This window comes from Osmerus eperlanus, chromosome 5, assembly GCF_963692335.1.
Source record: "Osmerus eperlanus chromosome 5, fOsmEpe2.1, whole genome shotgun sequence".
Taxonomy (NCBI): domain Eukaryota; kingdom Metazoa; phylum Chordata; class Actinopteri; order Osmeriformes; family Osmeridae; genus Osmerus; species Osmerus eperlanus.
The window spans coordinates 17,791,453-17,818,944 of record NC_085022.1 but is presented as its reverse complement, the minus strand read 5'-3'; the positions used below and the strand labels follow the sequence as shown (position 1 = coordinate 17,818,944).

Here is a 27,492-nt window from a genome sequence, read left to right as displayed (position 1 = left end):
GAAGTGCTATGGGTGCATACGCGTCTCTTATTACTAGCAACAGTAAATGCTGTCAGTAGTAAACAGTATATTGACCATAGAAAACTTTCATTGCCTTCGTCGGATAGTTCGGACTTAAAGATCAAGAAGACCGACTCCAATACCTTCAAAGCAAACAAAATGGTATGTTGTGCGTCGCTGCTGCTGTCTGCCTGTTTTTGCGAATCAATTGTTAATGCGTACTGACATGATTGACTTGAAAGAGGGCGGGCTACTTTATCAGTGTCTTTGTACAATTATACATTCTAATAGACCTGGATGTTCACAAATATACTGCCTTGTAGTCCAGACAGAGTATACAAGGCAGAATAACATAATTTGATGCGTTCCTACTGCCCCTCAAAAGATAAATTGTAGTCGCACTTAATATACTGTCTCGCGCGTTTCGTTTGGGAAAGGCTACCGAGTGCGTTATGTTCTGCTCATCAATTATTTGAACCTTTAGGTAGAAGTCTTAACAATAATTTTGGCCCTACCTTGAAAATTATCATGTCAACACATTGTTGTGGACATTCAGTTTATCTATGTATTTAATATGGTAACTTTGTTTTGTTTTTTTATCCAGCACTGACCCAATTTTAGCTATCAAACTGTCCCTGTAACAACACTATAACAACAAGTGAAAGTCTAGGTGGGTAAAGTCGTTAACACTTTGAAATAACCTCTCACAACACGACTGCTGTTTTCTCAATTTAGACTTTGTTGGCGTCACAGTACCTTAAAGATTATTTTGGCAGACGTTTAGATCATATTCTTCAGTGAAGTTCTGTTGTATTACCATACCATTCTTCCATTGCACCAATGTGTCATGTGTTGGTTAAAGGTTTGTTCGTTGTGTCTAAACATTGTGTTTAAACATAGGTCTTCTCCATGTCAACCATGAATGCCCTCGGTGAGGGCGATGTCCTAACCATTGCCCCTGAGATGCCTGCCATGTTTGATGGCATGAAGCTGGCAGCTGTAGCCACCGTGCTCTATATCATAGTGCGCTGTCTGAACCTAAAAAGCCCCACTGCACCCCCGGACGTCACCTACCAAGATACCCCCCTCAATCGCTTTGTGATCAAGTTCTGCCCCATACTGTCCAAAGAGTGAGTGAAGCCTCCTGTCAGGTGGTGTCTGCTGTTGCCTCATGTCAAATGTAGACATACTGAGAAAGGGCATACAAACAGGCACAGAACCAGCATCTGAAAATCAGACATGCCGTATTCTTAGAATTGTCAGTCTATAGTATGCCTCTGACACACACAAAATGCACCAACATTTTTCAGACACATTTAGCACGATCCAAAGGTAATTTTAACACGGCATATGTTTACAACTGTCAGTCCACACTCCTGTTATGTAACTGTGTTCCGTCACTCAGTGACTGTAATTCAGGCTCTAGGATCAATCAAGCCTAATAGATCCCACTAGCAGCTGTATATTATCATGAGAGTTACAGAAAGCCCCTCTCATGCAAAGCCATGATGTTTACTCTTTTCTTTTTTGGTAGTACTTTGTTTGGAGAATCAATCAGTAGATAGATCGTCAAATGCTCTGTAAATACACAAAATGTAAATGACTATTCACCAACCCTAACCATTTGTTTTATATCAGCAGAGCTGCAGTTGAAATTCTGCAAATAGTTTATTGATGGTATGAGCATCTACAGATGGTCTACAGGGTACTCTCAAATTAAAGTGTAACCCCTATATGCTACTAACACTACCCGGGTACGTATTTGTTAGTAGATGAGTCAGCAGTAGGTAGATCATTTAGTTGAAATTATCCCTTCTCAAGGGCCTAACAGACCCAGAGGGAGTCTTGGTAGGTAGTGCAGCAGTATACTAATGCAGTGAGCCCTAAGGACTGGTCTTTCAGAAGGTCTTAGAGTTGGATAGCATCACCTGGGAAAAAGACAGTGTTATGTAAAATATGTGTTATGTATGGCTTGGGTGTTCTGTCCCGGTCTGTGTGTTTTCTTGTATGTGTATTCTGTCACAGTCTATTCATCTTTTTAGTGTTTGTGTTGTGTTTTCTCCACAGATACATTCCACCGTTGCTGTGGGGGAAGAGTGGGCACCTCCAGACCGCCCTGTATGGAAAGATGGGGCGTGTCAGCGCCCCCACCCCCTTTGGGGTCCGCAAGTACCTCCCCATGCAGGATGGGGCCACGGCCACTTTTGACCTCTTTGAACCACAGGGGGACCACCAAACCGGAGGTGAGATAAGGGTCCACTTTGTTTTGGACATTGTAGGCAACAACAGACATGGTGTAAGCCCATAATAAAGTTTATTTTGCAACATGTTTTGAAATCAGAAGTTCCAAATTGATATTCTGTGTATTCACATTTTTAACTTGGCAAAATATTCCTGTCTTTTTTTGACATGCAACTGCAAGAAATGTTGTAATGGCATTTCCAAGTACAGAGAGTCATACATAGACTGTCAGCAAACCCCAATGTGGTCCTGCCCAGAATTTAGCACTAGTGCTGTATTGTAAGCAATCACATAGACACATATGTAAGATTGATGTAAAACCCAACTTCCATCTACCACCTTAACAAGGGTTTGTTTAGATCCTAGTTTCTGCTCAAGCACGTTTATTTTTCCAAGAGTTGGAGATGGGATGAGAACACCAGTATCTTAGTCCCTGGAGTGAAAAACGGCATGCATTCTCACTCCCTATTGACTTAGCACACGCCACAGTGATCCCCCAATGGTGTATGTGTGCACATTTTATTGTCTTGTGTAGATGACATTACCATGGTGATCTGCCCGGGGATCGGTAACCATAGCGAGAAGCACTATATCCGGACCTTTGTGGACCACTCCCAGAAGCAAGGCTACAGGTGTGCTGTGCTCAACCATCTAGGGGCCCTGCCCAACATAGAGCTCACATCCCCTCGCATGTTCACCTACGGTAAGACTTCATAGCATAGAAATGTCTTTCTATGTTGGTGATACCTGAATGGTCATTCCACCAGCATTTGCATGGTATAATTTTAATTGAATTGTGTTTTTTTGCTACCAGCATAATTTATGTATTGATAATAATTGAATGATGGAATGTTGAGAAATGCAGATACACTATCAATTTAATAATAATAATTCATAATAAAAACTGGCCTTTTGAGTGAGACTGGTCACTTTAATCAGTGACAGATCAAGAGGCTATTAGCATGTCACTGGATGCTTCTAGAATGATTATTTCAAATTGTCAGGTCAATCTGTTCTATTTACTCCCTCAAGTAACTTGGTCTCCATTGACAAAGTGTAATCTTTCTATATTTTCACTGTCACATGTCCTGTTTGGTCCTGGTGTGTCTCCTCCCTCCACAAAGGCTGCACCTGGGAGTTTGCTGCCATGGTGGGCTATATTCGGAAGGCCTTTGCCCAGACCATGCTGGTGGTGGTGGGTTTCAGCCTCGGGGGCAACATCGTATGCAAGTTTCTTGGAGAGAGCCAAGCCAACCAGGAGAAAGTAATATGCTGTATCAGCATCTGCCAAGGGTACAGTGCACTCAGGTGACTAGAGCAGGGGGTCTTTCCCCGTCTTCCTCATACCAAATATTTTTTTACTCTTCACGGGACCTATAGCATTATACAAAGCTTTATTTGATAGCAACAATTGTCAGGTTAATCCTTGATTTTGTAACGTGTGACTTTCAACTTTCTGTCTTTCTTTTGATGTTTACATAGCAAATTCATTATCCTTCTAAAACTGTCTTGGTTGTTGTGTCTGAACACAGCTTAAGAAGTCGCTTTAGCCATCGTTTTACCATTAGGTTTGAAAAAGAATATATGTCTCATCAGCAGCATTTTAGTTGGGGTATGTAGTTTGGAAGGATATATTATAATTAACATATAGCTGGATTGCTATGACTGTGAACAGTAAGGTCTCTGTGATGTGTGAGTGTCTCGCTATTTGTGTTCATGTGTACTTAAGCCAGTCAGCCAGTCTGTTAGTCTCGTGGCTCCTCTCTTTGTTCATCCTAATATGTAGGCCACGGCCCACCCCACTGATGCTCTCCTGGCTATGCAGCACCAACAACAGCATCTGTTACATCTTGTTCGGTGCACCGCCAATACATGTGACTGGAGCACTGACGCTGTTAGGATAACAAAAAGCTTAATACACACCCCTTTGTTCACCATAACTATTTTAGACACAGTCAGTGTCCAAGTACGCTGTGTAATTATGCTAAAGTAAGTAGGTACAGTGCTGTAAAAGCTGTCATAACATCCTTAGTTGATCATACAAAACAGGGTAGTGGTTTATACTGCACTTACAGTGTGCACTATCTTGAACAGCTAGCCATGTTTACTTCTTCTATACAATCTAATTTAGCACAACTGCTCCATTTTGGGCTGACTGTGTGTCTGTGTTTACAGGGCTCAGGAGACATTCCTACAGTGGGACCAGTGCCGAAGGATCTACAACTTTCTTATGGCCGACAACATGAAGAAGATTATCCTGTCACACAGGTACCAATGGAAAGGCAACAGCTGACCTTCAGAATTCATTTGATTTTTTACTTAGTAGGTAAAACCTGCAATGAACAACTGGGAAATGATATTAATACTAAATTGTTTTTATTCACAAAAGGCGGAGTCTATTTGGGTCCAACTCAACCAAGATTGAGGAAGCAGATTTGAGCAAACTGTATACTGCCACCTCCATTATGCAGATTGATGACAACATCATGAGGTAAGGGAGATTTGTATTGTATTGAAGCTATTCCCTATAATCAGGTTTTGTAGCTACTTACTGATTTTCCTGATTGATTTAATTGTGTTTGGTAGGAAATTCCATGGCCATGACTCGTTAAAAGAGTACTACGAGAAGGAGAGCTGCGTGCAGTACATCTACAATGTGAGTGAACACTGGTTGCTCCACAACCTTCATCTTAGAATGTCAATGATGCTAATACTGGTGGTTCTATTCCAGGTCAATGTGCCTCTCCTATTGGTCAACTCTTCAGATGACCCCCTGGTCCATCCATCACTGTTGACTATCCCACGCACACTTGCAGGTATTTTTCTTATAAATTATTAAACCAATTGTTGACTTTTCTCTACATGAACCCAAGTAAACATGATCTGCTACTTTTCCTTCCACTGGGGAAATTCGAACTTATGTAACACATACTTAGTCAACATAGCTGTTGCCAAGATCCTGATGTACTGTGTTGCAGTTTGAAAGGCATTAGCTCATGAATGTTTGTATGTATCTAGTAAACATGAGCTCACACAGTCTGCCTGTTTTCAGTTTCTCCCTCTCAGACACACATACACACTCTTAAGTGTTGTTAATGTCTTGTCTGAGATCTCTCAACTGTGACTCCCTACCCAGACAGTCTTGGTAAATTTTTTAGAGCCATGCGATCCCCTCTGGTGTGGGATTATTTATAGGTGTGTGTGTGTGTGTGAGTGGGAAACACTTTTGTGAAACTATGTGACTGTGTGTGTGTACCATTTAAAATTTATCCCTGATGCCCCCTACTGCCAGAATGCCCTGGGTCACTAGCCTCAGTGTGTAAATCACCAGCAGTAGGACAAGGGCTAGTTTCTAGGGTAAAGGTCCTGGTGACTCATCTAAACTCTATAGGTGATGTTGATGCACTGAAGTCCCCGTAGGATAGAAGTGAAGCTAGTCTAACCACCATTGCAGCTTAAATAGCAGTTAACAGTTAACATGGCTAGAAGTGCTTTGCATTTTCAGTGGGTACAATACATTTTTCTGTATGGAGATTCATTAGAATAGGTTTATGTTTTTGAATATAATATAATGAATGTAAATGATCTAAGTAAATATAGTTGAAAAGATGTATTCACCTCTGTTTGTGTTAGCGGATAAGGGACAGGGAGGGAGGGAGCAAAAGGTTTGAGGGAAAGGGGAGGGAATGGAAGGGGGTAAAGGATAGAATTACGGAAATGGAACTCAGGATGGGATCATCTTTCTGGGAGGAAACCATAGGTCTTGCCTCTACTCTCACTTTGGATCTAGAACTGGAACTAACTGACTACTGTTACTGCTGGAATCGATTGCCTCACTCATTACCCTATATCGAGGAAGTACTGTTATCTAACATTGTCATTTGAGGAAACCTATGATTGATGGATAATATCTACAAAATATCCCTGGGGATTATCCACAACATTTACATTTGACATGCATACAAATACAAATTACAAATAGTACATAAAGAAAGCAGAAAATCAAGAGTCAGAATTGCGTAGTGCAGTATTTCAGTGGTCAGAGCCAAGAAAAGGTCTGTATTTACCTGGCACAGTGCAAAGCAACTAGACCTTGGGTACTCAGCACTGTGCGAGATCCTTCTACCTTTGAAGCACGGAAATAGAATCGAGGACCTTTCGGTCACTGTGCAGGGGTCACGAAACAACTCAAAGTCACAGAGCGAAGCATTCGAGATGGTGCGTATGATTAAATAATGTCCTGGAGGTATGCGGGCCTGTTGGCTGTAGCATAGGCAAAGGTCAAAGTTTTGTGCTTGATCCTCACTGCAACCCGTAGCCAATAGAACAACCACAGCAGGGAAGATGAATGTGAGTACTTGAAATATTAGGTCAACGGCTAATTCTTTTTTTTCTTTCTTTCTTTCCCACCCCTTCCCCCCCCCCCCTCTCTTTCCAGAAAAGAAGCAGAATGTGATATTCGCACTGACACAGCACGGTGGTCACCTCGGCTTCTTTGAGGGAGCGGTGCTGTTCCCCCAGCCCCTCACCTGGATGGACAAGGTCATTGTGAGCTACGCAAACTCCATCTGCCAGTGGGAGAAGAACAAGCCAGTCTGCCAGAGGACACAGCGTGGGAGACAGTTGCACTCCTGCCATCCCCAGACCCTGGGCAAAACCTAAACCCTCACAGGCAGTGTTCAAGCACTAACACACTAACCCATAGATAAGCAATGATATGCTACCTACTCTCCGTTTCTCCTAACCCTCTAACCCCATCCATGTTTTTACAAAACCGCTTTTTACCAAGTCACTCTAACTTTTACCATTTCAAAGGAATTAACATGTGAGAAGGGACACGTACAGGAACAGGTAAAGGAAATGCGTAACTTCAAGCTCTGTGGCCCCAAGGGCTTATCAGTAAAGTTACGATGCCTCTATTCAGAGGCTTAAAGCCAAAGCCTTATCAAGGAGCTGGGGCCTTGACGGCCCAAATGGACCCCGCTGGTAAACCACTATAGGATGCCACTGTTGCCGAGCCAAGGAGGTCCACCTGTCACCAATGTTACATATGGTGCTTACAGAAAGGGAGAGGGAAAAAATTGTAATCTTTTCGGGTGCTGTTTGGGAGTTAAATTGGAACTTTTAACTTTAAATAAGAAAGGGGGATATTTGAAGTGCTGAAAGGTTTCTTGAAGGAACTGTGTGTGACTAAACACTTTCAAGGGCCAGAGTCAGGGTTGAGCATGTACACAGCTGGACCAGTCAAACACTACTGTTGCATTAGTCCTCATTTACCTGTACTGTACTAAGTAGAAGTACATCCTCCACTGCCTGGCAATAGGTCCTATACTTTCTCTAAAGGAGGAGAAGGGTCATTGGGTGGATAGTTATAATTTCAGTCCCTTTACTTAGTTTTTCACCCATGCCTTAGCTCCTCCATAAAAATTCATTTTTGTTGGTGTATTTCTGTATGATCTTCCTTCAGTATGGCAGTTAAGACTTGGTTTTAAAAGGGACAAACAGTGTATTTTCCTTTTGGACTAAGTTTGAAATTGAATTTTTCACAATGTGAGAACTTAGTCTAATCTCAATAATGTACTAACTGCGTGGTGTGGCAACAACAAACTCTGTGTTCAGACTGTGACGTTTGGACCCGTCTATGCTGCTGAGGTACAGTTCTAAACATAACTTTCCATATAAGACACAATGTAAGTTATGACTTGGTATTCTTCCTTGGGGATGAACCCCTATGCCTCTTTCAATTACATTTTAGGTATATAAACTGTGTTTTTCACTTTTTGATTTTTTTTTACAGTTTTTAGAAACATCCTAATTTCTCACAATTTCTGCTCACTTATTAATTTACTTACGGTTACCTCTTATTTTTGTTAAGACGATTTGTTATAAATGTGACCCAAAAATATTTTTCTGTAATCACTGTGGATTTGTCTTTGTTCTCTGACAGCTGTACACCCTTTTTCTTTATGCAGCTGTAATCTTTTGCAGTCTGTGGTGGACAACGGACCATAAATTCTCTATGTTGTCATGGCAATATTAAAGGCAGGGTAGGTAATGTCTTTGAGAAGCACTATTTGTCATATTTGGTGAAATAAACTTCACATCCTGATATCTATCTATAAATCAAATGCTCTGACAGTAAAATAAATCTGATATCTGTGCCAGTCACAGGACTGTAATAAACACAACCAATCATTGTGTTCGTACTGAATACAATGATTGGACAGGCTACTTGCCTGTTTACCTACTTGTCCTCCCAGCAGTAGTCAGGCAGCACATGTGTTTTGGGGGAGTGGCTTTGAGGGGAGGTGTTGGGATATTTTGGGTTGGATACTTTCAAACTCAAGTCATAATAGCTAGTTTCTCAAACCTTGCCCTGCCTTTATATGAGATGTAGACTTCCTACTTCCTAATAGACCTTAACGGCAACTTGATAGCTGCCGTTTTTTCCCTCTGGAACTCCTCCCATGTTCTGCCTTTACTCTCTTCAGTTTACAGTGACATGTTTTACGAACTGTCAATATCCGTTGCGATAACATAGAATTGTAACAACACTGTGCTGTACTCCTGTCAATCATGTGCACTGGTTAAAAAAATATGTAATGCAATGCATTTTTTGGTAATATTAAAAACTGTTTGAACTTGTGTCCTTTAATAAAAGATTTTCATGTACAGATGCAACTACTGTGTTTATTGTATAGATCAATGGGCTGTCCATCTCTTCTGTTTTTTTTTCTTCTAAAGAATTAATGCTGGCTGTCAGACATGAAGAAGAAATGCACGTTAACTCTGGAACAGTATCAAACCTGGGAGCATGTACAGGCATGTGGCTTCATAACCAGTACCACGGTCACATTTTTGTGTATCTACATATGTACTCATCAAAGGACTACCTTAAATACCTCACAAACCAGTTTGAGGAAACTGTCATTTAAACTTAAAGATAAGCAAGACTCATCTTTATATACACTTTATTGTACAGTTTTTCAGAGGTGTCATTGTTAAGCCCCTGCACCAAATTAGGATTTATTTTTGTCCGTCATATACATTTCCAAATGAAACCAAAAGAATAGACTAGACAGGCACTTGTTGGATTTGAGGCTTACCTAAGGATGGGGGCCTACTGAAAAATAAGGTTTATCATAAATACTAGCGCCTGTTGATTTTGTGTGGGTCAAATAAAGGACATAACAAAAGCACAGAAAAAGGCAATCTTATCTGAACAACATAGTGTGAATTTGATTGTAGAGGGCCTCAAAATAATGATAACAGCCCACAAGGCAAAGCTAATGCTACAATGGTTTCTGTGCTGTTGAAAGGGTTTTGTTGGCCATTGACATTGAAATCAACAAGGCAATAAGCACCCATAACAATATTTTATACATAACTTGTTCTAAAGCCACTCTGCTAGATTGAAGTTCAGTTTGTTGCTCCAATTGTGCAAGTGTGTAAGAAGGTCTCATCCCGGTTCAGAGCGGTTGCGGGGGGTTTGATGTTCAGTCAAACAGCTTTGCTGCTGTGGCCTTGCCATCATACTTGGAGCCCTTGCCGTCAAACTCAGAGGGCAGGATGTCGGCATCAAACTCCTTGTAGTAGTTGTCCAGCTCATCTCCATGAACAAACACCTAGTGAGTCAGACCATCGATAAACCATATATAACAGGTGAAGCCTCACACAAATGATTATCATAATTGTTAGACCATTCGCTATTTTGTCACTTTATGCTCGTCTGTATAGTTAACTGAAAGTATGTTTGCCCTAATATACATCTTTAGCTTTTTCTGTTCCCTCTATACTCACTCTCTCCAGCAGCTTGCCCTTCATGAGGGGCTTGACCACATTGTAGGTGGTAGTGAAGTACCAGGGCTGGTGGATGAAGTGCACGGCCTTGAAGCGGGCAGGAAAGGAGTCCTGCAATACGAGATAGAACGGGTATGGAGAAGATTGGTCTTGTTTTGTATTTACTGTATATTTGTCTGTTTCCCATATAACTGGCAATGTGGTTTGTTACCTGCAACATGTCCACCATCTTCTTAAGCTCAGTGGGTTTGATGCCAGAGGCTTGCTGCATGGTGAAGCCCTTGAAGTTCTCAATGATGCAGAAGCCATTGATCTGAGTCTCTTCGTTCTCCAGAAGCTTCTCCAGGATTACACAGTAGGCACGCAGAATCTGACACACAAAACAAGAGACATATGTTACTTAAGTGAAAGGCTTCAAATAACATTGTAAATTAATAATAGTGCTGTTATTGACCATCATCACTGGTAACGAGTTAAATCATTTGATACTATCTGCCTGAACAAGAAGGTGTATAGTGAGATAAGCCGTCCCCCAAAATCGGGGTAGTTTTTTCTTCTTCTTTTTAAACCATGTTTTTATATAAGAAAGATCAGACAGTCCAGAACCATTCATTTAGCTACAGTGTCTTGATTACTGTTTTCTTATGAGAATCAATCAAATCTGTGTCGTTTGTTTCACCTCATCAAAGGTGATCTCCTCGTAGTCCCAGTTTTCGATGTTGAAAAGAAGCACCACGCGGCCGTACTTGTCCCTGCTGGACAGGATGCCTGGGTAGCCGGCCTCAATGGTGCTTCGCACCGCCTCGGGGGTCAGGTTCTCAAACAGCTCAGGGTAGTCCTTCCTAAAGCGCACATAACCTGAACACAAAAGAAGTCTTATTATATCTTGTGGTTTTTCGTCTGGTGAAACACCTTTGTCGAGGTAGGAATTATCGCCTATTGTTCTACAGAATGCATAGGACATTTACAATCGGAACAACTGATCCCAAAGTAAGTGAAATGTGCTGGAAACAAAGCTTGTGTTAGACCAGTCCAAGCAGAGACCCACCCTTCATGAGGTCAAAGGCTCTGGGCACGTCATATTTCCTGGCACGGATGAAGCGCACCAGTGTAGAGTCGGGCTTCTCCCCAAAGGTGTCCTGCACCCCCTTGGCCAACTCGTCTCCTGCATCCGCCTTCTCCTTGATTATGGCCCGCAGCTCCTTGGCTGCTGACACTCGCTTCTCATCTGTCTCGTTCAGCTCATCTTTGGCCTGGAAGGAGAGGGGGAAGGTGACCACACACATGCACAAACCCACAACAGTTGGAGTTTATTTATGCAAAGAAAAATGCAACACAACACTGATCTAGAAGGGAAGATATTGGTCTAATAGAATTTAGGTTCAAGGGAAGTGAGAGGTGTGTGGGCCTGTTTGGCGTCTGTGAGAAAGAGGGAGAAAGAGAACTACAGATCACCTTCTGCATGGTGTGGTCAGGAAGCTTAGCACACGGTCCGAACACAGGGCCATGATCCTTGACCGTAAGGCGCTCCAGCTTGGCCCTGAGGGCCTGCTCCTCCTCCGACACCATACGGAATGTTCCAGTCTACAGAAAGAAAAAAGGGAGGGGGTGTTGAGACATAATCATGCTCTGCCCCGAACCTCAGCCTCACAAGACTAACTAAAGGACCAATATCAGACGAGGTTCAAAAAACGTCTAATCCGCAACATGCACACCCTCCTCATCTCCCCCAAATATGCGACTAACGTCTGTGAGGGTTGCCTAAATCAATGGGGCCTCAGTGCTAGCATTAGCAGCTAATCTGCTTCACATGAGCACAGCATAAAGCTAGTATAACCCCGAGATTACAGGGCTAAAGGGCTGTCCTGTTGACAACATCCAGTGATACCACGGTTTAAGGGGGAGTGAGACATTCTTCTGAGACCCTATTGTCCGTGTGCCATGTGATATGCCATGATGTCGTGTCACATTGGGAAGGAGTTTATCTTTAGGTGTAACCGGTGGGCGTTACATAATTGTCATCCGTACCTGTCATCCATGGAGTACATTATAAACCTCCATCTCATTGGACGATATAATCAATAAACAATAGTCATTGTCACTCAGCTCCTCATTTTCTAAATAATTTCTGTATTTTCTGATTTAAGTAATGGTAAAATTGGACAAAGTGATTTCTAAGATTAAACACCACAAAAACAATATCTGGCACAGAGTTAGCAAACTGAAAAAGGTACTGAAATGTACTCACAACGACAGCCATTTCTTCTGGTATTCAAAGCAACCTTGGACACACTGGGAATGTAGAAAATAAATGTAATATTCAGATGGAATTACTTTTCGAAAATAAGATGAAGATAGAGAACTGAAGATACCGTTCACCCATTGTGTTCTAGTTCAAACGACCCTCCAGCAAATGATCATGGGTGCATTAAGATGTTTTGTTTAGCCTTCTCTTCTTATTAAACTACAGGATTAGCCTATTTTGAAATCTTAAGATTTATTAGTCTACTGACACACATTTGCTCACTATCCTGCTAAGGTTTTGTGTTCCATGTGCAAATACAACTTTCTCAGTAACTAATAAACAGAGAACCAATCGACCCAAGAAGAAAAAGAGTGTACTTAGATCAATATTAAATGTATTACCTGAGAGCTTAATACATTTTCCTTAAATGTATCTTTATCTACACAATTGGAAGTGAACTTAAAATTTCAGAAACTCTACCCATGACATAGAAAACAGATACGGAAAATCAATTGTGGGGAGGAAGCAGATTGGTTAGCATTCTACCAATACTGCTCCTGAGCTGAGAGAAAACAAGAACATTTAGACATTCCATTCGAAATTCAATTTCCATTAGCCAAAGATATAACATTTGAATTGCTAAACTAGGCAATGCTTGTAAACTAGGCTCATTCAGAAATGAATCCCCATAACTATGTTTAATAAATTATTATTATCAACCATCAATCTCACTGAAATACAAAGCAAAAGTTATTGTTACTACATTCAAAAGTTACAACATTCTACTGTGCATTACTTTTCATAAACATTAACACTACAAAAGTCAGCTGGACCCAGCTGAGCTGCCAAACCCAAAATGTGCCTTGTAATGCACTACCTCCAGGGAACCGAAGGAGAGGAGGAAAGGGAGTAGGTCAAGTTGGACCCTTACCTGGAGCTGAGAGGCCCTGGGCACTGCAGAGAGTCACAGGAGTCTGTGGGGAGCTGCATGGAGGGGCCACAGGATTTGTAGTGCCTGGGCTTATTACGTCACTCCGGATTAAGCCCCTCCAATTTTTCTAATAATCAGCATAATAGGTAAGAAGCGAGAAAGAAGGAAGGGGAGGTAATAGGGATGCTCAACCAGTGGGGAAGAGGTTGTTGTAAAATGGGAGTGGGCAAAGGGGAAAAGGGGTGGAGCTTTGTGGGTGTGAGGGGAGGAGGAGTCTGTTGTAATCAAACGGGTTACACTTTTAGGTGAGAGGTGCTTTAAGGGCACATGGGAGGAGTCAAATAAATTCCAAGGCTTTAGGCAAGTGAAAAGTAGCTATTGTTAGTCTCTGTGCAACTTGAACGCAGTAGCAGGTTTACAATAAAATAATGAGAAAGGGAGGAAGGTGCCAATTTGCCCCTCGTCCCCCCATGTATTTACTGTTAGTTGATCCTTGATCCAAAACTCTTTTTTTTAAATAAATATCCCTTTTTCGAGATTTAATTTCTTAAACATAAGTGCCTCTAGCGTCATTCATGCACAGTTGTCACTGATGCAATGAGGAATGGAGCAGAAATAATCTGTTAAACCAGCCCTGATCCGCTCACAGGGGGACTGGCAGTATAACTCACCCGGCTTGACGACACAATGCCAGGCTCTGTACTGCTAAAGGTAGGCCATGAGCCACAGGGCCAAATCAAAGCTTTGGGTGACTGTGTAAAAAAAGACTTTTTTTCAGAGAGAGTAAAGTTTAAACATATTACCGCCAAGACACTGGAGCTACCAAAATGACAGTTCACTCTATGAGCAACCATCTCTTTGCAACATCAGAAGTACAAGGATAAGTCCAGGTTCTAATCCATAATCAATTGTCATTAACCAAGGGGCATTTTTCACTTACCCAGAGCAAGTTGGGGCCTTTTCAGTGACAAATACCTAAATGAAAGCAGTAGACAATGACAATGCTTTAAATGCATAATTTATTGTAATCAAATTAGGGCACTGTCATCTTTACAGTAGAGAAGCATACAATGTTTACATGTCAGTTTCTGTAACAATCTGTTGCTGTTAAACATTTAATAAAACATGACTTGTCAACTAAAACCTCAAAAAGTCCCATAAATAAACCCTTATAAAGGGAGGTAACATTGTGAGGTCATTGTGTGTGTTTAGTCAGGTATTTGACAGAGCACTATTCATGACCAAAGTTAATTTTTTTGTAGGAAAAAAAACCTCATCATGTTTGATATCATGGCCAAATCATGATGAAACCACTTCTAAATGAAACTGCATTGCAAACAGCCATTAAAACACACAACATAGTATGCTGTTTTTTTGTTTTTAACTAGTTACGACAACAGTAACAGACTTAAAACCCATTTTATTCCAAAGACTACACTTTTTCAAATGTATTTCAGTAAAACACTTTTACCAGATTACCTGTCCCACACGTCATCTCAGCTAGATACAAGGCCGGGCATTGTTTTTGCTTCACAATGACTCACTTCAAGAACAAATGTTGTCAAATCAATCGTACTAATCTACTAATGTATGTGGGATACTGAGTAAAGTTTTTTATTGAATGAGACCATAACTTGCCATAAAGAGCAGCAGTAGTAGGATTGGCACATAATAAAATGCTAGAACTGTGGTTTAAATATGTTTATGTTTGTCTGAGATTTCCACACTGTCAGACCGGAGAAGGACACCATTCAATTACAACTCATCCATCTGTGTAAATTAGGTGTTCCATTTACTTGCATTTCTCCAATCCTCGAGGTCACACCAAAATCTTTCTAATCTTACCCCTCCCACTCCTCTCACTGGCTATCCTCAACCAGGTTCTCTGGCCAGTATTGGTCCTGCATGTATTGGCTGGAGTTTGCAGGGTCAAGGGGGCCAGAGGGACCCTTGTCCATTAACTTGTCTGGAAAGTTCTGTTCCCAGTCCTTCTCCACTAGCTTGTACAGGTCCAGGGCTGCCCGGGCATCCTCCACCGAGCAGTGGCCCCTCCTACCAACCTGCACAGGAAGAACATTTAGCTGTTGTCAAAGAGTTAACTGACATCCAACATGCATTATTGAGCCACAATAATGACACCCATACACACTGGCAAAAGAGATCAAGGTTCTTGCATACAAGCTTTACAGCAGAAGTCCTCTAGATCTGGTCACAGTCAAAGCTAAATTCAACAGTTACACCTGACTCTTAGAGCATTCAGCTAATATGTCTATCATTCCAAAAGCTGAACCCCAAAATGGCCACTTTTGAACTTTAAAATATGACCAGGTTACGATATGAGTGGGCCTCACCTGGATTTCTCTGTCTAGTAGCTTATTGGCCAGAATTTTTAATGAGATGCAGTGTCTGACGGGGTAACCAGCCAATTGCCTGAGCAGGCGCGTACTGCTAGTGTCCCTCTTCATGTGACATGGATGGTTGAAGTCCAGGGCCTGGAAGTCATTATTGAGAGCATGGCCAACTACGACTTTCCCCTGTATTATCTCAAGTATCTGGAAAAAGGAGAGGTATGTTAGTATACTACTACTTCAGACACTCTACATCTTGTGTGTCAATGTCTGTGTGTCTGGAAGAGGCTTAAGAGTGTACAGTTGGGGGTTGAAGAAGGTCGACCATCAGGCCTGAGGAGTAGCCTAATGGCAAGGGACTTGGCCTATTCCCTTACCTCTGCCCTTGCCTCAGAGAAGGGTAAGGCATTTTGGAGGTGGTGCTTCCGGATACCACTCCAGCGAGTCCTGTAGTCGGTCACTGGCTGGCATGGGCGGATATACTTGTCGTAAATGACGTTGCCATGATAATCCAAGAGGCTGCAGCGAGCCAGTTCACTACAGCGTCCACCCGGCCCGGTGCCCACCATTTCGCAGTCCATGGCAACCACCATGCCCTGGCACGAGCTGTTGTAGGGTGAGCTGCGTCCGCTTGCCGGAGGGCTAGCCTCGGACGAGAACCCACTGTCCACCTCCCAACACTCTCCGAGAGCTGCAGGCAAATGCCTTTTATTTAAAGTGTGCTGCTGGTTTGGTACTTGGGTATACCTCAAACCAGACGTCGGGGAAACCTTTACAGGAGATGATAATGGCAGTACAAAATTAGATTCATGCATCCATGAATCTTCGGAGTTCAAAGTAGATGTTTCAGATTCTTGTTTTAGATTATCTGTGTGCTCTGAACACAACTTTTTCTTTTTCACTGCTCTAGCAATGTCCAGCTTTTCTTCGTCGTGTTCTATTTTCCTTCTTTTCAAATTCGTTATTTTATTTTTCCTTTGCAGTCTCTTCCTTGCTTTGGAATTCTCCACAGCATGTAGTAGCATGGTTTTACTGGCAAAATGTCTTTCGTTGATAAGTCCCCATGAAGAATTGTTATGGGGTTTTCTCCCATTAGAAATTCCTGCTTCAGACATTGCACTGGCCATGCAATGTTGGTGTCACATCTGCATAAACACAGGGCAAAGGTTGAACATTTTACATTTATAATAAACATTTAAAAGACAATGAGCTGTCGATGTCTCAAACCACAGTTCAAGTTTATTTGCCATTTGTAACAGCAGGTACATTTCCATTCGTGGGTCACATTCCTTTAAAATATCTTTCTTTTTTATTGATAATATAGGTGTCCATGACTGGAAAAAGTGTACCACACCACACTATAACTACCCAATAACAAGCAACTAGCAATAACAGTTGCGTTATTAACTAGCCAGTAACTATAACTCACGATTATTTTGTACAGAGCCAAGAGTTTAAAAAAATACTGATTTAACGAGTAAAGCCGATGTCTGTTAGCCTTTTGCTATGCTAGCTGGATATCTTACACACTTAGGGCTACTGATTATTCCACGTAAATTCGATACGTGCTTTGAGCTGCTTAACTAGAACAATGTCGCTGTAAATGTATTGTGTCACTCGTATATACATTAAAATCATAATATTATAAAAAGCTGGTTACCTTTGTCGACACGTGTACTCGAGCCAGAAATCGAGTTTCCTACTTCCGACCACAGACCGTATGCTTCCGACAGGTTCGGAAAACATCGTTATGATTGGTCCCCTCCCTTCCTCGTTGACGACTGTTCATAGTCTATAAGCCATTGTGGCCGTTGATGCCATCCACAGGAGTAACCTACCCACTACAATCAAAACAAAGATTCAGATTAAAAGATTCAGCTTGATCTTCAAAATCTCTAAAATACAGTTGTGCTGTATGTGGTAAAAACCAATGTGCAAAAGATGTCTGTCTATACAGGCCCGCATCTACACATGTACACTAACAATGTACATATGGAAATTCTTAGGTCATAACGAATTATGATTGGTCAAAACACCATACCATACAATAGTCAACGTTTGATTTTAAATTGTACAATTCGTCATTAACATAAGTTGTTTATCAAAGATAATGAACAGGAAAGAACAAAACACATCCCACTGATTTGAAATGTAGGAATGAAAGGATAATAAAACAAATCTTTCTTCAAAATTGGTTTTGTGGGCCTTTTTATTTCACAATCCTTCCAAATGTACAAAAACAAAGATGTGGTACAAAACAGACAAACGGAATTCACCATAAACCCCCCTCATCCAGTAAAACAAAACTAAGCAATAAATGACTGGAATTGGTCTCAAACCAAAGTGCATCAGTCTGAGGTACAGACCAGGGAAATAATCTTGATTTGAAAGCCTTCCCTCTTCCATACATTTAAATCAGGTAGGCTCTGTCCACCACCCTCCACAGTGTTCCCACAGCAGCAGGACCCAAGGAAGGGCCCTTCATTGCAACTGGGGTCAGAGCATTTCCGTAGTTCACTAAAAGATTTGTAACTATAGTTTAGTTCTCCATCAGGATATTTCCCTCCGCAGGATGTTGGTTCAGTGATGAACGGTATTTATAGCTCAGTCTTCTTCTTCTTCTTTTTAGGCTCCTCCTGGGCCACCAGTGGGTTGGTGGCCTCCTTTTTCAGGTATGCGATAAAGTCATTGACCTCACGGCCTCCCTGAAATGAAAGCAGGGACAATGACATGTTAACGTGGTCTAAAGGCTCTACCTTAGAGGGGGTATCAAGCCCCAAATAAAGACCAGATATTTAAGACAATGCAAGAACTATGAACTTTATATGAATTAGGACCAACCTCATATTTCTTTGGGCTTTTCTTCTGTCCAGCTGGAGCAAAATAGATGGTAGGGAATCTGTAGGAAAATAGACGATAGTGATGAAGAGTAGTATCAATTACATGTTTTACACAGACCACTTCAGCCTGTATAAGATACGGCTTTGATTCATCAGAACAATACAGCCTCAAATATCATTTCCAAAAAATCTGTTTAAAGACTTCCAAGGCTTAACTTACCCCCTGACATCATACTGGGATGGCACATCATTGGCTGTGGCATCCATCTTGGCAATGACAATGCTGGGATCACTGGACAACTGTAAATGGAGGATAAATAAGTTATGCTGTTGGGTACAAACAAAATTCAGGAACACAAATATTACAGGCAGCCATGTTTTCAATCCGACCCTCACCTTCTCTCCCAGCTCTTTGTATTTCGGCTCCAGGCTCTTGCAGTGGCCACACCAGGGAGCATAGAACTCAATCAGCACGTCCTTGCTGTCATCGTTGACAATGGCATCAAAGTTCTCAGCCACCAAAACCTTGGGAAGAAACATAGGAAAGGAATGGAAAGAGGTCAGGTTTAGAACACAGTTACTTGAGATTAACCCATAACTTACTTGATTTTATGCCATGATATAAACCCTAAACCTATACCACACTGGGTTAGACACTGTAGAATTGGCTCAACATTCTAAATGTAGGCATTTCTAAGACTTTAAACTGAAATAATTCACGTAATTGACATCTCAACCTGCCAAGAATCTAGCAGTCACTCAGAATACAAATTATACAATGACAATCAGTCCCCACCTTGACTGGTCCATCGTTGTTCTCTGGTATGGGCTCAGACTTGAGGTAGCGCTTCAGCTTGCCATCAAAGTAGTCCTGTAGGAAACGCTCCAGGGCTTTTCCGTCACGACTGTATGGAAACATACCAATATATTTACTTCAATTTCAACATGATTGAATGCTTATCAAGAGCAACATTTTCTCCAGTCAACCATTGATAAGAACACTGTGTGGTTTGGACACTTACGAGAATTCCTCAGACATAACAAATTTGTCTCCGGCGGCAGTGCGGATAGCGACCACGGGCACCTCCCCTGTACTGGCATCTAAACCCATCTCTGAGATGTCATGGCTAAAGCTGTTCTTGCTGGCCACAGCAAAGTTCATCTTCTCCCCCTGATCCAGGAAGCTCTTAGCCACTTTCATCACTCTGGGAAGACATGGAAGCCAAAATCGTGTTATTTGTTGAATACCATAGACTAAAATTGAATGTAAAACATTTAGTTTTTCACTCTTCCTCTCAAGCAGAACCCACACCGCAAGATCATGAATACATTTTACAGAATGTGTAAGCAATCTACACATCTAATCAAGTTTACATAACCATGAAGTTATAACCGCTATGGTTCTCAAGAAAACAGACACATATCTGCGGGTCCGGCACGATCTTTAGAGAAATGCATTTTCACAGTTATGGGTGGAGTGGAGCCCTGACCTATTCCTCCAGTAGTTGGAGCCCTTGGGGTTTTTGTCGTAGTCCACATCATAGTAGGCCACCAGCAGGTCTTTGCCCTTCAGTTGGTCCTTGTTATCCTCAGTCATGTGTGGGCAAATACCAAAACTAACGGGGGTAAAATGTTTTTAATTAATATTTTTGGTACACACACGCACGCACACACACACGCATCACTAAAGGATCCTCTACTATTACAAATATAACCATATTAATTCTCACATGTTGTCCTGAATGAACATCTTTATATTTGCACTGGTGAATTTCTCCAAGTCGAAAGACACTGTGCTTTCTTCAAATTTGTTGCTCAGACGAGGTGGGCGGAACAGAAGGATTCCCCTGTGAACCAACAGGAACAGGTCATACAAGTGTCCTTCTACCATCCCATCTACAGTAACTGGGTCAGCAACACGCATTTGTACAGTAATCTAGTCCATTACCTGGGAGTATTACCACACTTATAACATTGCCTGCTAACGTTTCCCAACCTGGAATTAAACCCCAGTACGTGACAGGTAGTAACTTAAATCAATGAAACAACTACTTACTCTCCCTCGATGTTGTGTGTCTGGAGAAGCTCCTCAGAGTTGGTATGTGCAAAGCGGTAGGACTCCCTAAGTGCACTGGCTGCCTTGAGGAACTCTCCTTGGGCAGGGCTTCCCCCATCAGCAAAGAAACCTGGAGAGAGACATAGCGATGGCATTTCATGATGTGGTTCTTCCTTACAAGCAAGCATGTATATTGAACCTCCAAACCACACCTCTTAGCGTAAAGCACAGCAGTAGTTAGACATCTTCAGAAGGGACGGTCCTTGCAGCCACTTACCAATAACACTGGCATCACGCCCTCCAACATACTTCTCAAACTCGGCTACTGTCTTGATTTCCACAGAAGCTGGGCCTGCCTGCTTCTTTAGATGGCTGACAATTCCATCTGACAAAGACAAAAAGGAGAAGAGTGAGAAAGAGAGGAAGAGGACGCGAGTGGAAGAGGGTGTGAGGGGGAGCAGGATAGAGGGACGGAAGGGGAGAAATCCAAAACACCACAGCATAAACATAAGGTTTAAGACCCCAATCTGTTTCACATACCTGCAGTTCTAGGACCATCATAGGCACCAGAGTCCTCCCCATCTCTAAATATCTTCAGTGTTGGGTAGCCGCTGACCTTGTATTTCGAGCACACGTTGCTGTTGGCTGTGCAGTCAACCTGAAGCATAAGGCTAGTGATTAAAATGTAGGGTTCAAAGTGGGTTTTAATAATGAGAACAGAAAAAAAAGTCTGAATATTGTTGTCAAACATTTGGCTGACTAATGTGAATTGCGTGGTAGCAGTACCTTAGCCAATGAGACAATGCCTTTTAAACGGGTGGCGGCCGCGTCGAACTCAGGAGCTAATCGTTTACAATGGCCACACCTGTGAAAGACATGCGAGAGCGAAGGGTTATGGATGTCGCGCACAACACAAAAGCTTGTCCATGCCAGCTATTCAGGTTCGTGAGATATCTAGGAAAGCTACTTCAGTGAGGAATTTGATACAATCAAGATATATATTAGATACATTAGATTCTGAGCTGGTGCAATTTAATGCAGGAAACACTGTTGCACTAACTGGTTTATTATCATTTGTAAAAAGTACAGGTATTTGGTCGTGCTCCTCTTTACAATCCCTTGCCATCTAAACATGTAATGATAATTATCTAACCTATGTGTGTCTATATAACTAACCATATTTATACAAACATATCTATCTATATCGAGAACGTGTTAAGTACGCAGTTCTAGTTCATTTCTAGATGCTTTCGATTTGACATATTGAGTTTATCCTATTCAAGTTTGACAACTTTATTGAACTATAGATGAGTCTCAAACACGAATCAGGAGTGGCCACCCTAACTTCACTGACGAATCAAAACGTTACAACAGCGACAGGCCAACCCCCTGGCTAACTTTCCTGGTAGCTAGTATAGCTGGCTAATTCACACCTTGAAAGGAAGCCATCCCATGTTAGTTTAAATAATTTAAGTAAACAAAGTAAGAACCAAAGTAAACTATAGGCATCATACAGTCACTGCAAAACTGGGTTGAACGGTCAAGATGCCATTCCATATTGACTATTCCTATAGCCAGGAAGACTAGCAATAAACTAGGTAAAGAGCGAGGTTGGAGCACGTAGCCTATCAATCGTTACACCAACACAAAGTTAACCAATGCAATGACAATTTTATGATTGAAACAGACTAACAGAACGTGCAGCAGGAGAGCAGATTAAGAAAAAAAAAGTGTATTTTGCTGGCCCTTTGCACGTTAGCTAGTTTAGCACTGCAGTTGCAAGCAAACTGTCCTAGTAGCTAGAGCTAGCTAGTTTCTAGCTACTTCAACTACGAAAACTGTTAGAACTTAAGTGTGTGTAGCCTACTCTTCCGAATCCTACACTAGAAAATACTACCTACACATTCTCACGAGCAACTACTGTGTGCAGGCACCTGGCTTGTTTACTCAAATTATTCTGGAAAGCTGGAAACTAACGCTAGCTGTCACGTCGTTACTTGCAGCAGAATTTGAACTAGTACGGCTAGCTTGTTGGTTACGGCTTTTGCTTTCATTCACAGCCATTACCAAGCACCCACAACAATTAGGGACAAACTTACCATGGCGCGAAGAATTCCACAAGGATAAGCGGGTGGTCTCCGATATTACTGTCAAAATCGTCATCCGTGAATTCAATCACATCACTGGCCCAGGCAGCCCCGGCGAGAAAGGCGAATATTATTAATTTCAACATTGTATGCCGCGCAAATGTCTTCAATTCAGCAAACTAAAGCCGTTATTTCTGTATGAAATATTGTTGTAAACGACTACTACAATGACAGGATATGTTAATTGATTTTCTTTCATAGACCGAATGTCGGATGCAATACTAGATAAAGAAAGAGAAAGCGTCAGTGGCAATGTTAAGGATGTGCATTACCGGGGCTTCTGAAAGTAACCAAAGTGTGGCATCTCACCATTGGATTTTGAACAGCGTCATTCTACGTCTATCAGCCAATCAGAGTTTGGCACACATGGTTTTCGCGTTTCACTAATACAAATTATTCAAGCCCCTACCGTAATTTTAATCGGAAGCATAACTTTTACACCACACCTATGATCCATGGCTCTGATTGATTACAAATATGCAAAAATCGAATGAAAAATATTTTTGTTTCGTTTTTCTATGCATAAAACAAAATTAAATTAAAACTTTGTAATCCATTGCAAAAACACTCGAAATGTCACGCAGTAAAGATCTCCATAGTAACTGTACATACTAAGTTCATTATGACGTCTTATATTATGAAAGTTCATCACTGTTTATGAGAAAGTTACTTCAGTTAGCAGGAACGCTTCTTGCAAGATGGTTTTCTTTTGCGTGAACATCACTGACAAACTAACATAAAATGGGGACTGAGGTAATATTTTTAAAGATTGTCTAGCATTGAACTTCATAAATCAACTAATAGATACTTTTTGTTTGTAAACATTCTTGAAATCATTGGAGATAATTGCATGTCTTAAGATGTATTCTCCCACAGGAGCCCCAAACCTCCCACAGCTGCCTCAATAAGAGTGCCAAGACAACCCATGAGAAGTTTCTTCCCAGGGCAGATGTCGTAAGGTCCAAGCTCATCCAAAACTTTGACTTGCTTGATCTGTTTCAAGTGGAACAGAGAGGATGTCCCAAATACTGTACAAAAGATGTGTTTGGTGGGTTCAATGAGAGAATTGTTGTTGTCTTTTCATAACATTTTTGCTTTACTTTTAAATTGAATTAAATGTTTACATTTTTGCATAAGACTTTAGCACAGTACTGTATATATATATGTGTGTGTGTGTGTGTGTGTGTGTACATGTGTTCCTTGTACAGACAAGGATAATTACAAAAGCCTGATGGGGAAGGACACACACCAGCTTGTGCGCTTTGAGATCTCTCCTCAGAGAGGCAACACTGCTGTTACCATGGACCACCGTCGCCAGGGAAGACTGAAGAACTGTCAATCCAAGTATCCACCCTTGAACATGTTCGCACACTGGATTATAGAGAGTATCCTTTCAGCCTGGAATGGAAAAACCTTAAGCATAGACCATGGACTCAAGGACATTTTATCCCCTATCCTGCTAGGGCCATTTGTTAAGTGGATACATTTGATCTCCTGATTATTATTGATATAAAATAATCCTTGACTTCATGTTTCCAGGTAAAATGTTTTCAAATATCATTATTGTCCTCATTATTCTGAACACTGTTGTACTGGAGATCCAAGCAGGTTAGAACAAATCTCTCAAATTTTAGGGTGCTTTTACTATTTCAAGTCCATACCTGTATTGTTGACAACATTTACAACAAACATCACAGCAAAGTTTATTTTTTCTGCTCCAGAGATTTTTGACAACATGGACCCCAATCTGCATATCTTGAAGCTGGTTTTGGACATGTTGGACTGGAGCATTCTGGCCATCTTCTTCTTAGAGATCTTCCTCAAGTGGATGGACAACTTCTGGCTGTTTTGGAAAAGCACATGGAACATCTTTGATTTTGTTGTCACCATAGTGGTAAGAGTCTGCCAACCCCCATAATACATATACTGTACCAACCCCCAGTATAATATGGACAAGTCTTCATCTACAGGTTTAGTGGGATTCTTATAGTCTAGCAGCTACCTCAGAAATGTATTTTCCTTATTTCTCCTTTTTTGTTCTCCTAGTCAGTTCTACCAGAGATTGTGAAAGCCATCTATGGGAAGGATGCCACTGGAATGGTGTTTGTGGAGCTTCTGAGAAAGTTCCGTATTCTCCGCACCCTGAAGATAGTCACCAAGTTCCGACAGATTCGTCTCATCATTTTGGCCGTCTCTAAAGCTTTTAAGGTAACACCTTGTTTCTACTTAGAATACACAGCACAGTTCCAAGGACTGCTACTTACACACTATTCCCCCAAATGATATAGTATAATAGATTGTCCTGGGTAAATAGATAGCCCAAAGCTTAAACCCACATCAGGATATTTACAAAGTGGCTTATTACCTAACACTTCTGTCCGTTTGATTTCCTTCAGGAGATAAACATGTAAACATGGAGACGTGATGTGTTTGAATGGAAAATATTGTTATCTACTTCAGTGACTATTATCAACAGAGAAAATGTTTCTATGGAGTAATGACAAATGTGTGTGTGTTTGTGTTTACAGGCAATGACATTCATTTTCATGCTCTTGATCGCGTTTGCCTACATTTTTGCCGTGATCGGAGTGATCCTGTTTCAGACTTACACACGCTCAGATGTTGAAGGCCTTATCTACAACCAATACTTCAAGTAAGTTTGATATGGAGACTGTGTTGGGCAATATAACTAGATTATGAGGAGATTTTATTATTATAGAATCCTGACACGATAATGTGGGAGGAATATAGCATGAATCTTCTAAAATCCTTGAAACTCCTTCAATGGTTTGTGTATTCTTTGTTTCATTTGTTGTAAATTGACAGCATTTTAATGTTCTGTCTTTTTTACAGAGATATCACCAACTCCTTTATCACACTCTTCATCCTCTTCACCCTGGACCACTGGTACGCCCTGCTCGCTGACACCCGGAAAGTTGCCGAACTGAACCAAGCCATCTGCGGGCTGTACATTATTCTCTGGCTGCTCATTGGCTCCTTCATATTCCGCAACATCTTTGTGGGGATTATGGGTTGGTATCTCTTTGCTTACATTTTGGCATTTATTTCTGTGTATTTTGTTGAGACTTGAGACTGTACAAGTATACTGATTTGTTGATTGTCCATCAAGTGAACAACTTCCAGGCTATACGTCAAAATCTGTTCAAAGAGGTCCAACAGATTGAGATCCAGGCTAAGGCAGATATGTTCAAGGCTGAGATCATCAACAGGTGAGGGCAAATATGTAAACAAATATAATCACTTACATAATTTATGTTCAAAAAAACTCATCCGATTTATATTGTCTTGTTTTGTAGGAGAAGAAGCCAGTTGCAATTAGTTGGGTAAGATTACCTCTCAATATTTGGACTACACCTATTTGGCCTACAAAGCCATTTTGCACATTTGAAATACTGTATATGAAATATTATCACGATAAGAAAATAAACATGAAGTTTGAATTGTAGGCAGGGCAAAGTCGCAGAAGTACCCGGACATCTAAAGTCAATTAAATCTAACCTTAATGACAATGGTGAGTCATTGCACGATAAGTTAGTGAGTAAGGATAATAGTTGGACTGGATATTTTTATATTAAGATGAAGTGCGTTTTTGTGTGTGTGTTTGTTCAGACTGGGATACCTATATGGAAGAGAATATGATGGTGATGCAAGAACAGGAGGAGGATGAGAAGGTCACTTGGCCCAGGGACTCACTCTTCAGGTACTTCGAGCTGATGGAGATGCTGCAGTACAACCTGGACGAACGCCAGAGGCTGCAGAACATTGCAGGTGCGAAGCAATACACACAGTAATAGCCCTAATTAGATTTCAAGAAATGTCCTTACAATTCGAAATGCCTACTTAAGGGCGGGCATAGGGTAGGTGTCGTAGCCTAGACTTACACCGGAACAATCATTTAAAATCTGTGGACACACAAGGAAGCACCTACTTTATTGTAGGTTAGGCTTGCTCTATGTGTGACAAGGATCATGTGTGCTTAGTATATAATGCCCCACCCTCTGTACTTTGACTTGTATGTTGTAGTCTAAAAGGTAAGGGTGTTACTTTGTTGTAAGGATAGAGTAGGTATGTAAGTACTAGAATTATAACAGTCTAAATCAACATCAGTATACTGTACAAACACACCCTTTGTCTGTCTCTCCACAGTCCAGTCTCTGCTAAACCTGCATGACTCATAGGATGCACCAACTCTGGCTCAATTCGCCATATTTTTTGGAAAATCCAAATGAATATTCTAATCATAATATTCTTCCCAGTATTTTGTGTCCAGTGTTCATTTCATAGCTGTAGTTCTTTGAAAACAAATATTTGTGAGTGCCCTTTCTAGGTACTTTAATGTGTCACAGGGAGGTAAAAGAAAATCCTAATGTTGTGTGATTGGGTGTAGAGAGGTATTTGGTCTGTTATACATTTGATGAATTCAAGAATACATGAAAAAGAACTGTATTCAAAGATTATCTTAAAGAAATTATAATCAGAAATACAACAATACACTCCCTATTTCACCGAAAGCTAAAGAAACTCCTCCTTGTAATGAGTTTCTGAGGCAAAGATTGAACATTGATAAAATCAACAGAATGTTGGGTGATTCTTATATGGAAACTTTAGAACATTTGGACATTCTTTGCTTAAAATGCTTAAAAAAAAAAGACTAAATGTAAAATATTACATATTTTACAAAAATAACTATGTCTATGTCTCTCGGCTGGCCTGGGTACGCCTCAGGGTCTCCCAGGAAGAGCTGGTGGAAGTGGCCGGGGAGAGGGAAGTCTGGGCCTCCCTGCTTAGGTTGCTGCCCCCGCGACCCGACCCCCGGACAAGCGGCAGATAACGACAACGACAAAAATAACTTTAAATTGCCTA

At 41.2% G+C, this 27,492-nt stretch overlaps 5 protein-coding genes across 6 annotated transcripts; 2 read left to right on the top strand and 3 right to left on the bottom strand.

Annotated features, from left to right (window-relative positions):
* LOC134021374 (monoacylglycerol lipase ABHD2-like) lies at window positions 1–8,913 on the top strand. 2 transcript variants are annotated; one of them, XM_062462115.1, is made up of 11 exons: window positions 1–162; window positions 605–670; window positions 901–1,130; window positions 2,068–2,243; window positions 2,777–2,944; window positions 3,366–3,549; window positions 4,417–4,509; window positions 4,631–4,732; window positions 4,828–4,897; window positions 4,973–5,057; window positions 6,680–8,913. In XM_062462115.1, exons 3-11 carry the CDS (start codon window positions 910–912, stop codon window positions 6,901–6,903), a joined length of 1,323 nt encoding a protein of 440 aa, XP_062318099.1. In that variant the 5' UTR covers window positions 1–162; window positions 605–670; window positions 901–909; the 3' UTR covers window positions 6,904–8,913. The 2 variants fall into 2 exon arrangements, with proteins under 2 accessions (XP_062318099.1, XP_062318100.1); XM_062462116.1 differs by lacking the exons at window positions 1–162; window positions 605–670 and having other exon boundaries at window positions 862–1,130.
* A 282-nt stretch (window positions 8,914–9,195) lies between these two features.
* Window positions 9,196–13,326, bottom strand: rlbp1b (retinaldehyde binding protein 1b). The gene is made up of 8 exons (XM_062462114.1): window positions 13,218–13,326; window positions 12,290–12,333; window positions 11,497–11,625; window positions 11,090–11,294; window positions 10,721–10,899; window positions 10,253–10,411; window positions 10,042–10,152; window positions 9,196–9,866 (listed from the first exon to the last, which is right to left on the bottom strand). The coding sequence occupies exons 2-8, from the start codon at window positions 12,299–12,301 to the stop codon at window positions 9,738–9,740; spliced, it is 924 nt and encodes a 307-aa protein (XP_062318098.1). The 5' UTR covers window positions 12,302–12,333; window positions 13,218–13,326; the 3' UTR covers window positions 9,196–9,737.
* A 1,205-nt stretch (window positions 13,327–14,531) lies between these two features.
* isg20 (interferon stimulated exonuclease gene) lies at window positions 14,532–17,328 on the bottom strand. The gene is made up of 4 exons (XM_062462113.1): window positions 17,226–17,328; window positions 15,943–16,710; window positions 15,569–15,769; window positions 14,532–15,277 (listed from the first exon to the last, which is right to left on the bottom strand). The coding sequence occupies exons 2-4, from the start codon at window positions 16,690–16,692 to the stop codon at window positions 15,077–15,079; spliced, it is 1,152 nt and encodes a 383-aa protein (XP_062318097.1). The 5' UTR covers window positions 16,693–16,710; window positions 17,226–17,328; the 3' UTR covers window positions 14,532–15,076.
* A 428-nt stretch (window positions 17,329–17,756) lies between these two features.
* pdia3 (protein disulfide isomerase family A, member 3) lies at window positions 17,757–22,845 on the bottom strand. The gene is made up of 13 exons (XM_062462111.1): window positions 22,561–22,845; window positions 21,248–21,326; window positions 21,002–21,119; window positions 20,739–20,846; window positions 20,462–20,591; window positions 20,136–20,252; window positions 19,896–20,021; window positions 19,428–19,610; window positions 19,202–19,310; window positions 18,802–18,930; window positions 18,626–18,705; window positions 18,407–18,464; window positions 17,757–18,270 (listed from the first exon to the last, which is right to left on the bottom strand). Exons 1-13 carry the CDS (start codon window positions 22,692–22,694, stop codon window positions 18,163–18,165), a joined length of 1,479 nt encoding a protein of 492 aa, XP_062318095.1. The 5' UTR covers window positions 22,695–22,845; the 3' UTR covers window positions 17,757–18,162.
* A 19-nt stretch (window positions 22,846–22,864) lies between these two features.
* On the top strand, window positions 22,865–27,048 carry LOC134021371 (cation channel sperm-associated protein 2-like). Its single transcript, XM_062462112.1, has 13 exons — window positions 22,865–23,361; window positions 23,485–23,656; window positions 23,817–23,993; window positions 24,148–24,216; window positions 24,330–24,502; window positions 24,655–24,816; window positions 25,137–25,261; window positions 25,462–25,640; window positions 25,739–25,838; window positions 25,926–25,952; window positions 26,076–26,140; window positions 26,239–26,397; window positions 26,776–27,048. Exons 1-13 carry the CDS (start codon window positions 23,350–23,352, stop codon window positions 26,805–26,807), a joined length of 1,452 nt encoding a protein of 483 aa, XP_062318096.1. The 5' UTR covers window positions 22,865–23,349; the 3' UTR covers window positions 26,808–27,048.
* Window positions 27,049–27,492: the final 444 nt, after the last annotated feature.

Excerpts from the sequence above, each read along its gene's own strand:
- LOC134021371 (XM_062462112.1), top strand. Across the intron at positions 23,657-23,816 it reads CTGTACAAAAGATGTGTTTG|ACAAGGATAATTACAAAAGC; the intron begins GTGGGTTCAATG and ends TTCCTTGTACAG. Across the intron at positions 24,217-24,329 it reads TGTACTGGAGATCCAAGCAG|AGATTTTTGACAACATGGAC; the intron begins GTTAGAACAAAT and ends TTTCTGCTCCAG.
- pdia3 (XM_062462111.1), bottom strand. The coding sequence starts at position 22,694 with ATGTTGAAATTAATAATATTCGCCTTTCTCGCCGGGGCTGCCTGGGCC. Across the intron at positions 18,931-19,201 it reads ACAACGATGGACCAGTCAAG|GTTTTGGTGGCTGAGAACTT; the intron begins GTGGGGACTGAT and ends TTTCTTCCCAAG. Across the intron at positions 18,465-18,625 it reads TCCCAGTATGATGTCAGGGG|ATTCCCTACCATCTATTTTG; the intron begins GTAAGTTAAGCC and ends ATTTTCCTACAG.
- isg20 (XM_062462113.1), bottom strand. The coding sequence starts at position 16,692 with ATGGCCAGTGCAATGTCTGAAGCAGGAATTTCTAATGGGAGAAAACCC. Across the intron at positions 15,770-15,942 it reads TCTCTGAGGCAAGGGCAGAG|ATACTTGAGATAATACAGGG; the intron begins GTAAGGGAATAG and ends TCCTTTTTCCAG. Across the intron at positions 15,278-15,568 it reads TACTAGACAGAGAAATCCAG|GTTGGTAGGAGGGGCCACTG; the intron begins GTGAGGCCCACT and ends CTTCCTGTGCAG.
- LOC134021374 (XM_062462115.1), top strand. The coding sequence starts at position 910 with ATGTCAACCATGAATGCCCTCGGTGAGGGCGATGTCCTAACCATTGCC. Across the intron at positions 2,244-2,776 it reads GGGGGACCACCAAACCGGAG|ATGACATTACCATGGTGATC; the intron begins GTGAGATAAGGG and ends TGTCTTGTGTAG. Across the intron at positions 4,898-4,972 it reads GCGTGCAGTACATCTACAAT|GTCAATGTGCCTCTCCTATT; the intron begins GTGAGTGAACAC and ends GTTCTATTCCAG.
- rlbp1b (XM_062462114.1), bottom strand. Across the intron at positions 11,295-11,496 it reads CTGACCACACCATGCAGAAG|GCCAAAGATGAGCTGAACGA; the intron begins GTGATCTGTAGT and ends CTCTCCTTCCAG. Across the intron at positions 10,900-11,089 it reads AGCCTTTGACCTCATGAAGG|GTTATGTGCGCTTTAGGAAG; the intron begins GTGGGTCTCTGC and ends TTTTGTGTTCAG.